The sequence below is a fragment of the Armigeres subalbatus genome, unplaced genomic scaffold (genome assembly GCF_024139115.2).
Source record: "Armigeres subalbatus isolate Guangzhou_Male unplaced genomic scaffold, GZ_Asu_2 Contig1411, whole genome shotgun sequence".
Lineage (NCBI taxonomy): Eukaryota > Metazoa > Arthropoda > Insecta > Diptera > Culicidae > Armigeres > Armigeres subalbatus.
This window is the reverse complement of record NW_026942190.1, coordinates 159,505-171,920: the sequence shown is the minus strand read 5'-3', so window position 1 is coordinate 171,920 and position 12,416 is coordinate 159,505. Positions and strand designations below refer to the sequence as shown.

The following is a 12,416-nucleotide window of genomic DNA, read 5'->3' as shown; positions in this document are numbered from 1 at the left end:
TTGGTTTCGTTAATTTTCATATTGTTAAATTGCCAATTCCTTAGTTCCATAATTCAATAACCCGTTAATATGGCTGAAAGGATAACTGTCAGAAGAAATGAAAATTAAAAATTAACTTGCTATCCCGATAATTCGTCATATCATTTATTCGTGAATTCGTTAATTCGTTTATTCTTCATTTATAATTTCCAAACATTTCTCCAGCATAATCCGTAAATAACCCCTTAATTTTCTCTAGCAATAAATCCAGGAATTTATCCGCTTATCCTTCAGGCATACCCCCGTAAATCTTTTAAAAATGCCTTCGAACTTTTTTTATTGCCCCAATATTCCTCCCGAAATTTCTCAAGGAATTCTCCCACATATTCCTTCTGGATTTCGTATGAAATTCTTTCAAAAAATCTTCTGTAAATTTATTATTTAATTCCTTTAAAAAATATCCCAGAAATTGTTCCGAAAACTCCCCACAAAATTTCACCAGAAATTCACCCACAAAATTCACTGGAAATTACCCAAGGAACTTCCACAAAAATTCCTCCAATACTCCAATACTTCTCACTAAATTTCGCAAGGAATTCCATCGAAAATTTCGCCAGGAGATCCACCGGAAATTCTACCTAACATTCTTCCGAGTTTCCCAATGATAAATCATTAAATAAATTTCGACATGAATTCTTCGTTGAAATTGAAGGGTTTTCCGTTAAAAAAGCACGTGGTAGCACTCCCTGAGAGAGAAAATTGCCCAATTTTTTTTATATCTTTATTAAAGAGATTTTCAGCCCTAGGCTGGCTCATTTCTAATTGCCCAATTCAGATCATCCTTCGGAAGCTCCTCCAAGAATTCCTTAGGAAGATCCTCCAGGAATTTCTTCGGAAGATCCTCCATTAGTTCGGAAATTCCTTCAGGAATTCGGAAATCCCTTCAGAAATTTCTTCGGATGTTCCTCCAGAAATTCCCTCGGAAGTTCCTCCAGGAATTTCTTAGGAAGTTCCTCCAGGAATTCCTTCAGAAGATCCTCCAGGAATTCGGAAATTCCTTCAGGAATTCGGAAATCCCTTAAGGAATTCGGAAATCCCTTGAGGAATTCGGAAATCCCTTCAGTAATTTCTTCGGAAGTTCCTCCAGGAATTCCTTCGGAAGTTCCTGGAGGAGTTCCTTCGGAAGTTCATCAAGGAGTTCCTCCGGAAGTTCATCAAGGAGTTCCTCCGGAAGTTCATCCATGAATTCCTTCGGAAGTTCCTCCAGGATTTCCTCTGGAAGTTCCTCCAGGAATTCCTCCGGAAGTTCCTCCAGGAATTCCTCCGGAAGTTCCTCCAGGAATTCCTCCGGAAGTTCCTCCAGGAATTCCTCCGGAAGTTCCTCCTGGAATTCCTCCGGAAGTTCCTCCTGGAATTCCTCCGAAAGTTCCTCCTGGAATTCCTCCGGAAGTTCCTCCTGGAATTCCTCCGGAAGTTCCTCCTGGAATTCCTCCGGAAGTTCCTCCTGGAATTCCTCCGGAAGTTCCTCCTGGAATTCCTCCGGAAGTTCCTCCTGGAATTCCTCCGGAAGTTCCTCCTGGAATTCCTCCGGAAGTTCCTCCTGGAATTCCTCCGGAAGTTCCTCCTGGAATTCCTCCGGAAGTTCCTCCAGGAATTCCTCCGGAAGTTCCTCCAGGAATTCCTCCGGAAGTTCCTCCAGGAATTCCTCCGGAAGTTCCTCCAGGAATTCCTCCGGAAGTTCCTCCAGGAATTTCTCCGGAAGTTCCTCCAGGAATTCCTCCGGAAGTTCCTCCAGGAATTCCTCCGGAAGTTCCTCCAGGAATTCCTCCGGAAGTTCCTCCAGGAATTCCTCCGGAAGTTCCTCAGGAATTCCTCCGGAAGTTCCTCCAGGAATTCCTCCGGAAGTTCCTCCACGAATTCCTCCGGAGTTTCTTCAGAAATTCCTCCGGAAGTTCCTCCAGGAATTCCTCCAGAAGTTCCTCCAGGAATTCCTCCGGAAGTTCCTCCAGGAATTCCTCCGGAAGTTCCTCCAGCAATTCCTCCGGAAGTTCCTCCAGGAGTTCCTCCGGAAGTTCCTCCAGGAATTCCTCCGGAAGTTCCTCAAATTGCTTCGTAAGCTCCTTCGAAAATTTTTCCGGAAAATTTACCAGGAATTCTTCCGGAAATCCCTCCGTTAGTTTGTCCGGGAATTCCTTCGGAAGTTCGTCCGGGAGTTGCTTCGAAAGTACTTCCAGGAATTCCTTCGGAAGTTCCTCCAGAAATTCCTTCGCAAGATCCTCCAGGAACTCCTTCGCATGTTCCTTCGGAAATTTCCTCCAGGAATTCCTTCGGAAGTTCCTCCAGGAATTCCTTCGGAAGTTCCTCCAGGAATTCCTTCGGAAGTTCCTCAAGGAATTCCTTCGGAAGTTCCTCCAAGAATTCCTTGGGAAGTACCTCCAGGAATTCCTTCGGAACTTCCTCCAGGAACTCCTTCGCAAGTTCCTCCAGGAACTCCTTCGCATGTTCCTTCGGAAATTTCCTCGGAAGTTCCTTCAGGAACTCCTTCGGAAGTTCATCCGGGAATTCCTTCAGAAGTTCGGAAGTTCCTCCAGGAATTCCTTCGGAAGTTCCTCCAGGAATTACTTCGGAAGTTCCTCCAGGAATTCCTCCGGAAGTTCCTCCAGGAATTCCTCCGGAAGTTCCTCCAGGAATTCCTCCGGAAGTTCCTCCAGGAATTCCTCCGGAAGTTCCTCCAGGAATTTCTCCGGAAGTTCCTCCAGGAATTCCTCCGGAAGTTCCTCCAGGAATTCCTCCGGAAGTTCCTCCGGAAGTTCCTCCGGAAGTTCCTCCAGGAATTCCTCCGCAAGTTCCTCCAGGAATTCCTCCGGTAGTTTCTTCAGGAATTCCTCCGGAAGTTCCTCCAGGAATTCCTCCGGAAGTTCCTCCAGGAATTCCTCCGGAAGTTCCTCCAGGAATTCCTCCGGAAGTTCCTCCAGGAATTCCTCCGGAAGTTGCTCCAGGAATTCCTCCGGAAGTTCCTCCAGGAATTCCTCCGGAAGTTCCTCCAGGAATTCCTCCGGAAGTTCCTCCAGGAATTCCTCCGGAAGTTCCTCCAGGAACTCCTCCGGAAGTTCCTCCAGGAATTCCTCCGCAAGTTCCTCCAGGAATTCCTCCGGAAGTTCCTCAAATTGCTTCGTAAGCTCCTCCGAAAATTTTTCCGGAAAATTCACCAGGAATTCTTCCGGAAATCCCTCCGTTAGTTTGTCCGGGAATTCCTTCGGAAGTTCGTCCGGGAGTTGCTTCGAAAGTTCTTCCAGGAATTCCTTCGGAAGTTCCTCCAGGAATTCCTTCGCAAGATCCTCCAGGAACTCTTTCGCATGTTCCTTCGGAAATTTCCTCCAGGAATTCCTTCGGAAGTTCCTCCAGGAATTCCTTCGGAAGTTCCTCAAGGAATTCCTTCGGAAGTTCCTCAAGGAATTCCTTCGGAAGTTCCTCCAAGAATTCCTTGGGAAGTACCTCCAGGAATTCCTTCGGAACTTCCTCCAGGAACTCCTTCGCATGTTCCTTCGGAAATTTCCTCGGAAGTTCCTTCAGGAACTCCTTCGGAAGTTCATCTGGAAATTCCTTCAGAAGTTCGGAAGTTCCTCCAGGAATTCCTTCGCAAGTTCCTCCAGGAACTCCTTCGCATGTTCCTTCGGAAATTTCCTCGGTAGTTCCTTCAGGAACTCCTTCGGAAGTTCATCCGGGAATTCCTTCAGAAGTTCCTCCAGGAATTCCTTCGGAAGTTCCTCCAGGAATTACTTCGGAAGTTCCTCCAGGAATTCCTTCGGAAGTTCCTCCAGGAATTCCTTCGGATGTTCCTCCAGGAATTCCTTCGCAAGTTCCTCCAGGAATTCCTTCGGAAGTTCCTACAGGAATTCCTTCGGAAGTTCCTCCAGGAATTCCTTCGGAAGTACCTCCAGGAATTCCTCCGGAAGTTCCTCCAGGACTTCCTTCGGAAGTACCTCCAGGACTTCCTTCGGAAGTACCTCCAGGAATTCCTTCGGAAGTTCCTCCAGGACTTCCTTCGGAAGTTTCTCCAGGAATTCCTTCGGAAGTTCCTCCAGGAACTCCTTCGCATGTTCCTTCAGAAATTTCCTCGGAAGTTCCTTCAGGAACTCCTTCGGAAGTTCATCCGGGAATTCCTTCTGAAGTTCGGAAGTTCCTCCAGGAATTCCTTCGGAAGTTCCTCCAGGAATTACTTCGGAAGTTCCTCCAGAAATTCATTCGGAAGTTCCTCCAGAAATTCATTCGGAAGTTCCTCCTCCAGGAATTCCTTCGGAAGTTCCTCCAGGACTTCCTTCGGAAGTTCCTCCAGGAATTTCTTCGTAGGTTCCTCCAGGAATTCCTTCGGAAGTTCCTCCAGGAATTCCTCCAGAAGTTCCTCCAGGAATTCCTCCGGAAGTTCCTCCAGGAATTCCTCCGGAAGTTCCTCCAGGAATTCCTCCGGAATTTCCTCCAGGAATTCCTCCGGAAGTTCCTCCAGGAATTCCTTCGGAAGTTCCTCCAGGAATTTCTCCGGAAGTTCCTCCAGGAATTCCTCCGGAAGTTCCTCCAGGAATTCCTCCGGAAGTTCCTCCAGGAATTCCTCCGGAAGTTCCTCCAGGAATTCCTCCGGAAGTTCCTCCAGGAATTCCTCCGGAAGTTCCTCCAGGAATTCCTCCGGAAGTTCCTCCAGGAATTCCTCCGGAAGTTCCTCCAGGAATTCCTCCGGAAGTTCCTCCAGGAATTCCTCCGGAAGTTCCTCCAGGAATTCCTCCGGAAGTTCCTCCAGGAATTCCTCCGGAAGTTCCTCCAGGAATTCCTCCGGAAGTTCCTCCAGGAATTCCTCCGGAAGTTCCTCCAGGAATTCCTCCGGAAGTTCCTCCAGGAATTCCTCCGGAAGTTCCTCCAGGAATTCCTCCGGGAGTTTCTTCAGGAATTCCTCCGGAAGTTCCTCCAGGAATTCCTCCAGAAGTTCCTCCAGGAATTTCTCCGGAAGTTCCTCCAGCAATTCCTCCGGAAGTTCCTCCAGGAGTTCCTCCGGAAGTTCCTCAAATTGCTTCGTAAGCTCCTCCGAAAATTTTTCCGGAAAATTCACCAGGAATTCTTCCGGAAATCCCTCCGTTAGTTTGTCCGGGAATTCCTTCGGAAGTTCGTCCGGGAGTTGCTTCGAAAGTACTTCCAGGAATTCCTTCGGAAGTTCGTCCAGGAATTCCTTCGCAAGATCCTCCAGGAACTCCTTCACATGTTCCTTCGGAAATTTCCTCCAGGAATTCCTTCGGAAGTTCCTCCAGGAATTCCTTCGGAAGTTCCTCAAGGAATTCCTTCGGAAGTTCCTCAAGGAATTCCTTCGGAAGTTCCTCCAAGAATTCCTTGGGAAGTACCTCCAGGAATTCCTTCGGAACTTCCTCCAGGAACTCCTTCGCAAGTTCCTCCAGGAACTCCTTCGCATGTTCCTTCGGAAATTTCCTCGGAAGTTCCTTCAGGAACTCCTTCGGAAGTTCATCCGGGAATTCCTTCAGAAGTTCGGAAGTTCCTCCAGGAATTCCTTCGGAAGTTCCTCCAGGAATTCCTTCGGAAGTTCCTCCAGGAATTCCTTCGGAAGTTCCTCCAGGAATTCCTTCGGAAGTTCCTCCAGGAATTACTTCGGAAGTTCCTCCAGGAATTCCTCCGGAAGTTCCTCCAGGAATTCCTCCGGAAGTTCCTCCAGGAATTCCTCCGGAAGTTCCTCCAGGAATTCCTCCGGAAGTTCCTCCAGGAATTCCTCCGGAAGTTCCTCCAGGAATTCCTCCGGAAGTTCCTCCTGGAATTCCTCCGGAAGTTCCTCCAGGAATTCCTCCGGAAGTTCCTCCAGGAATTCCTCCGGAAGTTCCTCCAGGAATTCCTCCGGAAGTTCCTCCAGGAATTCCTCCGGAAGTTCCTCCAGGAATTCCTCCGGAAGTTCCTCCAGGAATTCCTCCGGAAGTTCCTCCAGGAATTTCTCCGGAAGTTCCTCCAGGAATTCCTCCGGAAGTTCCTTCAGGAATTCCTCCGGAAGTTCCTCCAGGAATTCCTCCGGAAGTTCCTCCAGGAACTCCTCCGGAAGTTCCTCCAGGAATTCCTCCGGAAGTTCCTCCAGGAATTCCTCCGGAAGTTCCTCCAGGAATTCCTCCGGAAGTTCCTCAAATTGCTTCGTAAGCTCCTCCGAAATTTTTTCCGGAAAATTCACCAGGAATTCTTCCGGAAATCCCTCCGTTAGTTTGTCCGGGAATTCCTTCGGAAGTTCGTCCGGGAGTTGCTTCGAAAGTTCTTCCAGGAATTCCTTCGGAAGTTCCTCCAGGAATTCCTTCGCAAGATCCTCCAGGAACTCTTTCGCATGTTCCTTCGGAAATTTCCTCCAGGAATTCCTTCGGAAGTTCCTCCAGGAATTCCTTCGGAAGTTCCTCCAGGAATTCCTTCGCAAGTTCCTCCAGGAATTCCTTCGGAAGTTCCTACAGGAATTCCTTCGGAAGTTCCTCCAGGAATTCCTTCGGAAGTACCTCCAGGAATTCCTCCGGAAGTTCCTCCAGGACTTCCTTCGGAAGTTTCTCCAGGAATTCCTTCGGAAGTTCCTCCAGGAACTCCTTCGCATGTTCCTTCAGAAATTTCCTCGGAAGTTCCTTCAGGAACTCCTTCGGAAGTTCATCCGGGAATTCCTTCAGAAGTTCGGAAGTTCCTCCAGGAATTCCTTCGGAAGTTCCTCCAGGAATTACTTCGGAAGTTCCTCCAGAAATTCATTCGGAAGTTCCTCCTCCAGGAATTCCTTCGGAAGTTCCTCCAGGACTTCCTTCGGAAGTTCCTCCAGGAATTTCTTCGTAGGTTCCTCCAGGAATTCCTTCGGAAGTTCCTCCAGAAATTCCTCCAGAAGTTCCTCCAGGAATTCCTCCGGAAGTTCCTCCAGGAATTCCTCTTGAAGTTCCTCCAGGAATTCCTCCGGAAGTTCCTCCAGGAATTCTTCCGGAAGTTCCTTCAGGAATTCCTCCGGAAGTTCCTTCAGGAATTCCTCCGGAAGTTCCTCCAGGGATTCCTCCGGAAGTTCCTCCAGGAATTCCTCCGGAAGTTCCTCCAGGAATTCCTCCGGAAGTTCCTCCAGGCATTCCTCCGGAAGTTCCTCCAGGCATTCCTCCGGAAGTTCCTCCAGGAATTCCTCCGGAAGTTCCTCCGGGAATTCCTCCACAAGTTCCTTCGGGAATTCCTTCGGAAGTTCCTCCAGGAATTCCTTCGGAAGTTCCTCCAGGAATTCCTCCAGAAATTCATCCGTGAATTGCTCCAGAAGTTCCATTAGGAATCCCTCCGTGAATTCCTACGTAAGTTCCTCAAATTGCTTCGTAAATTCCTGCTGGATTTCCTTCGGAAGTTTTCCGGGAATTTCTCCGGAAGTTCCTCCGGGAATTACTCCGTGAATTCCTCCAGGAGTTCCTCCGGGAATCCTTCTGTGAATGTCTCCGGAGGTTCCTTTGCAAATTGCTCCGTGAGTTCCTCCGGAGCGAATACCCGGAGAAATTCTAGGAACAATTCTCGTAACATACTCAAAGTCAGGAGAGAAATTTCCGATTTTTTTGGGGGAGTTTGCGGATACATCAAGTCATCAAAATTAGAATTTGATAATTTGTCAAATTGTTATTTAGTTGGTTTGATGTTCCGCTAATTTGTTGACGCGTTAGTACTTTAATTCGTTAAATTGATGGTTCTTCAATTCAACATTTCGTTAACTCTTTAATTCTTGAAGTCATGAATTCTCGCATTTCTTAATTCGCTGATTCGGTAGTTTGATAGTTCGTAAATTGGATTATTCGGATAATTCGACAATTCGTGAATTCGTTAATTCTTCAATAAGTTAATTGTTTCATTCGTTAGTTAGTAAATTTGATATTTTTTGAATTTTACAACTACTGGTTTCATTGTTTTATTAATCCGTTGTTTCAATACTTCAGTTATTCTTTAATTGGTGAATTTCCTAATCACAACTAATTTGTCAATTGTTGAATTTGTTAATTCGTGAAAAGCAAAAGGAATGTTTTCGCAGCTTCGAAAATTTCTTCACTGGAAAATTATTGCTGGGTGTTAGGTGTGATCGAAGCCAGTAATCCTGTTTTGTATTTAGTTGAAAAAGTTATTTTATTTAATGTTCAACCCCTTTACGAATGTTCGAAATCTCCTCCGGAGACAATTTATTTTTATTTTATTTGAACTCTTGTTTCGAGTAATTTTTATCGTGGCAGTAGGCCACAGAAATCTGATAGCCATATTTCAAGTATTTTTGTCAGTTTGAAGTCGCAGCTAGAAGATAACAAGCATGTTTTCTCCAGTAGAGCTGGCGGATATTCACCTGTGCTACGGATTCGCCAACTGTGTGGCAACGGCTGCTCAACAGGAGTATGCTCGCAGGTTCCCCAATCGGCGGCTGCCTAATGCAAGTATGTGATAAATTCGCAAACGTAGATATAACTTTTGCTACGTAATTATTTTTATTTAGGAACCTTCACGACTACTCATCGCCGGTTCCGGGAAGGAACATTGTTTTCTACAAGACCGCATGTGGAACAGCCCCGGCGATCGCTAACACCGGCCATGGAGAACCGCATTCTGAATATGATACGGAACGATCCCAAAACCAGCACTAGGCGTGTTGCTGCGCAGCTTCCTGTATCTCATTGGAGCGTATGGAACGTTTTAAACAAAGAGCGTATGCGATACCATCAGTACGATATAATAGAATCAAGATGTAAGCAACGAATGACCAGAGATTGTTGAGCTGCTACTTCTCGGAGATTTTCAGTTTTAGAAACCTTCCGGGGAGTCGTTGGCATGTTGCCTTTCATCATCACTACCTAGAAGACATATATTGCCGCTAATTGCAAGTCACTCCCATCTATATATGAAAACCATATGCAGATGGGACTGACTTGCACTTAGCGGCAGTATAGACTTGACATAAAAGAATTCTGGTTCAAATTCCTCTTTTCATTGCACTTTTGACAAGGCTCGGATAGTTCATTTGAAGAAGATGATGGCAAAGGTCCTTCTTTTTGGAATTCACGTACAAATGACATTTTCTCAGTTCGTATGTAACACTTTTTCTGTGCATTTTTTTTTTTTACAAACTTTTATTATAGTTCTGCATTTTTGCCATAGTACGTTTATCTTCATCTAGAATGGTGTTTGAGTAAATATTTTTCAGATAACATGTTAGGAAAAACACTAACGCCCGTTTCAAACATATTTCTGACATTAAACACGATCATCATCGCTGATTGATGATGATCGGGTTCAATGTTAGAGGTATTTAGATTCATACGAAATCAAACGCGTGGAAAAGGAGAATATATTCATTTTATTACTTGATCTGGTACGTTAATCTGCGAAACTGAAAACCTTACCCATTTTTAAATAGAAATGTATTAGTATGCATATTTCAGATTCACGAGGTCGGACGGATATCTTATTTCCGTACCGCATTTCCGAAAATAATCTACATTTTATCACCCATAGAATCATCCTCATACTTTGTGTTCGAAACCCATTTCCGACACTGCGCCCTCTGAAAACGGAGAACGCAGTCTTTAACAACGCTGGTCGTACACAACGACGCCGTCTGTAAAACGGGGTACCGAGCAAAATCCATCGCTAATGAAAATTCATTTCCATTTCTGCTGACCCCATGCCGATAGGGTTACCACGTACAAAGGTCAAACTTGTGAATGCAGTGCCGCGATGGGCGCACTGAGGGTGCCGGATTGGTGCCAACTCTCTCTCTCTCTCCGTCTCGTCTATATATCGTTCGACCGATTGACGACTGTATGGTTCCGCAGTGACGGTCCTTTGTCAATCGGACGGTAATGAATGTGCATAACTTAGTGAGCCCCTTCCGATTGCGGACCATATTCTTTTCGAAAAGTTCTATTCGGTTTAATCGGTACACCGCACTATTTGAAGTGCACATCCCGCACTCGGGGTGTCGTCATAAATTGGTTCTTGAAGTTCTAAATGCGTCCCAACTCTCTTAACAGTAGCACATTGCATTCGATATGCTTGGGAATGCCAGGAAATAGACGACATTCAAAGGTCCAGCTTTGAGACCTTCATAGATGACGTCGATGTTCACTAGGTGCCCACATGTCGATCTCACGGCGTCGTTAAGCGACTGGAACTGTCGGTATTCACGATTATGTGAAAGAGAATTGGATGAAAACCAGGAATACAGATAAAAAGGGTTATTTACAATTCACTTTCCACTTCATAATGAAGAATAATGTTCGTAGAAGACCTACTAAACATAGAACGGAAATAAACCTTTTAGAAAAACTTCTGTTTTTACAGGAGTATTGGCGTAATTCAGGGACGTTCATATTGTTTTATTACAATTTGTATGAAAGCTGTCGAAATCGTATATTAATTTCGATCCAAATAAATAATGTTAAAAGCATTCAAAAACATCAATTTGTTGATATTGGGCTTTCCTTTAATATTGGAGAAAACTTCCAATAGCATCACGGTACACTTTGGTTAGGAGAATGACTAAAGTTTTTTTTTTAATAAGCTTTCGTTCATGTAGTAGGTTTATTTGCCGTTACATAGTGTTACTTTTCGGAACCGAAAAACTCGCCGTATTTAATTGTGCTGGGAATTATGTTTAGATATAGAATAGCATTGTAAGGTTTTATTCTAATTTTGCAGAATATCCTCTTTGTAATATCATTGAATAGTTGGGTTTCTCAGTATTTGATTAGCCAAATCAGTCATTTCTTAAAAGTTGAGCTGAAAAATAGAAACTGTAAACATATGTACATTTGCAATCTGCGGCAAATTCTATAAAATTCAGTCATTTACTTGTAAACAACATCCACGGTCAACCCCGTTATTAGTTCTAACACGGCACACGGCAACATTTTTTGTTGCTTTCAGCATTGCTGAACAACAATTGCGCACTTTGTTTTACAAAGCGTGCTTCTAGTTTACATCATTTGCTAATAATGATTTCTTCCAAACAGCTCCACTGATTGCCTCATTTACTCCCAAACAATCACTGAGCCGGACAAACGAGCCTCCTCACCTGGCTGATTAAACTCTATTCAAGGCGTTGCGCTCTCTCCATCCCACCATGCATAGAATAGACAGTAAGTCAGTGTCTACTAATCCACCTCAATCCGTCTCATCCAAGGCCGAGGGGGAACAAATCCCACTTTGGGCGCCACAATTACCATGCAGTTGAAGCTACTGTCGATTATTGGCTACTTGCCTGCCTGCCTCGTTGCCTGCTTGGTGCTCTCCAATTTCGCGCCTAGCCGAGCAAACAAAAGCAAATTAAAACTCACCCGGCTTCTCGGCATAAGTAGTGGCAAAAAAATAGAAACTGATACACTTTGCCCGAGCGCGTTGAACAATTGACCGGCTAGCGAGTGAGCGAACGAGCGGCGAGGGACAACGGCACCCGCCCACTAGTCGGATCCGAGGTACATACTCCGTGGATTTGTTTGTTTTGGAGGACACTAGAAGAAATCGATTTGTTTCAAGCCGGGCATACAAAGCGGGTTTCTTTCGAACAATTGCCGAAGTCATATACCCACCCATATGTCGGCTACAGATTGTATGCAAACAGAAGTTAGGCTCAACGACCTGCGCTGAGGTGATGCACAGAGAGCTATATGGAGTCGGAGTCGAGACTTTCCAACACGGTTTCTCCATGCAGGCCTATGATTTTGGCTGCCAATATTATGCAAGGCATTTCGAAAAAGCCGAATGGCTGCTTTCTTTGGTACAGAATAGCAAACATTATCAAAGACGTTGTCTCATCATGATATTAAGATTTCATTGAAAAGTCAATAAAAAAAATATATAAACAAACTTGAATTAGACAGATTCTTTAACAAATCGTCAAAACTGATAGTTCGACATACAGTTTCTCACGTCGATTTGGCATGAAATTCCTCTGAAGAAGACACGTAATTAGTGTCAAAATGTTGTACGAAGATGTATTCTGCAAAGCCATTCTAAATTAGGATAAGATTCTTCAAAATAGTCAGCGCTTCTACAATAAGGCAACCATTTATTTGCACCATTTATAATGTCAGAAAGATTCATGAACCTGCTTGCTTTGGGCTCGTTCAATAATGACGTCGCAGGTTTTAGAGGGGAGTAGTTCTAACATTTCATGATAGTACATATACTAGGTATACAAAAAAGCATAACAAAGGGGGGAGAGGAAATCACAAAAAGTAGTGGACGCACTGCCGTAGCACTCATGGGAGCGCCGAAATCAAGAGTCACGGTATAAAAAACAGAACAATTTTATAAGTTGCAGGGCCAAATAACAAACCGACTACAAAATATAAAGTTCTATGCTAAGGATATTTTGACTACTCTAAAGAAAACAAAGAATATTTCTTTTATCTCAAATGTCGAATGGTTTGGTCTTAGTT

General features: G+C 44.8%; 2 protein-coding genes across 4 annotated transcripts in view; one reads left to right on the top strand and one right to left on the bottom strand.

Moving 5' to 3' along the window:
* Positions 1-12,416, bottom strand: part of LOC134202793 (RNA-binding protein fusilli-like) — a 301,692-nt gene that overhangs the window by 216,465 nt on the left and 72,811 nt on the right. The gene's annotated exons all lie outside the window — the stretch shown is intronic.
* On the top strand, positions 8,171-9,289 carry LOC134202791 (uncharacterized). The gene is made up of 3 exons (XM_062677784.1): positions 8,171-8,414; positions 8,474-8,683; positions 9,114-9,289. The coding sequence occupies exons 1-3, from the start codon at positions 8,294-8,296 to the stop codon at positions 9,149-9,151; spliced, it is 369 nt and encodes a 122-aa protein (XP_062533768.1). The 5' UTR covers positions 8,171-8,293; the 3' UTR covers positions 9,152-9,289.

What these genes read in the sequence shown, in the direction of transcription:
- LOC134202791 (XM_062677784.1), top strand. Translation starts at nt 8,294, where the DNA reads ATGTTTTCTCCAGTAGAGCTGGCGGATATTCACCTGTGCTACGGATTC. An exon ending in TCGGCGGCTGCCTAATGCAA is followed by an intron (nt 8,415 to 8,473) that starts GTATGTGATAAA and finishes ATTTTTATTTAG; the next exon opens with GAACCTTCACGACTACTCAT. An exon ending in GAACGTTTTAAACAAAGAGC is followed by an intron (nt 8,684 to 9,113) that starts GTATGCGATACC and finishes CTTTTATTATAG; the next exon opens with TTCTGCATTTTTGCCATAGT.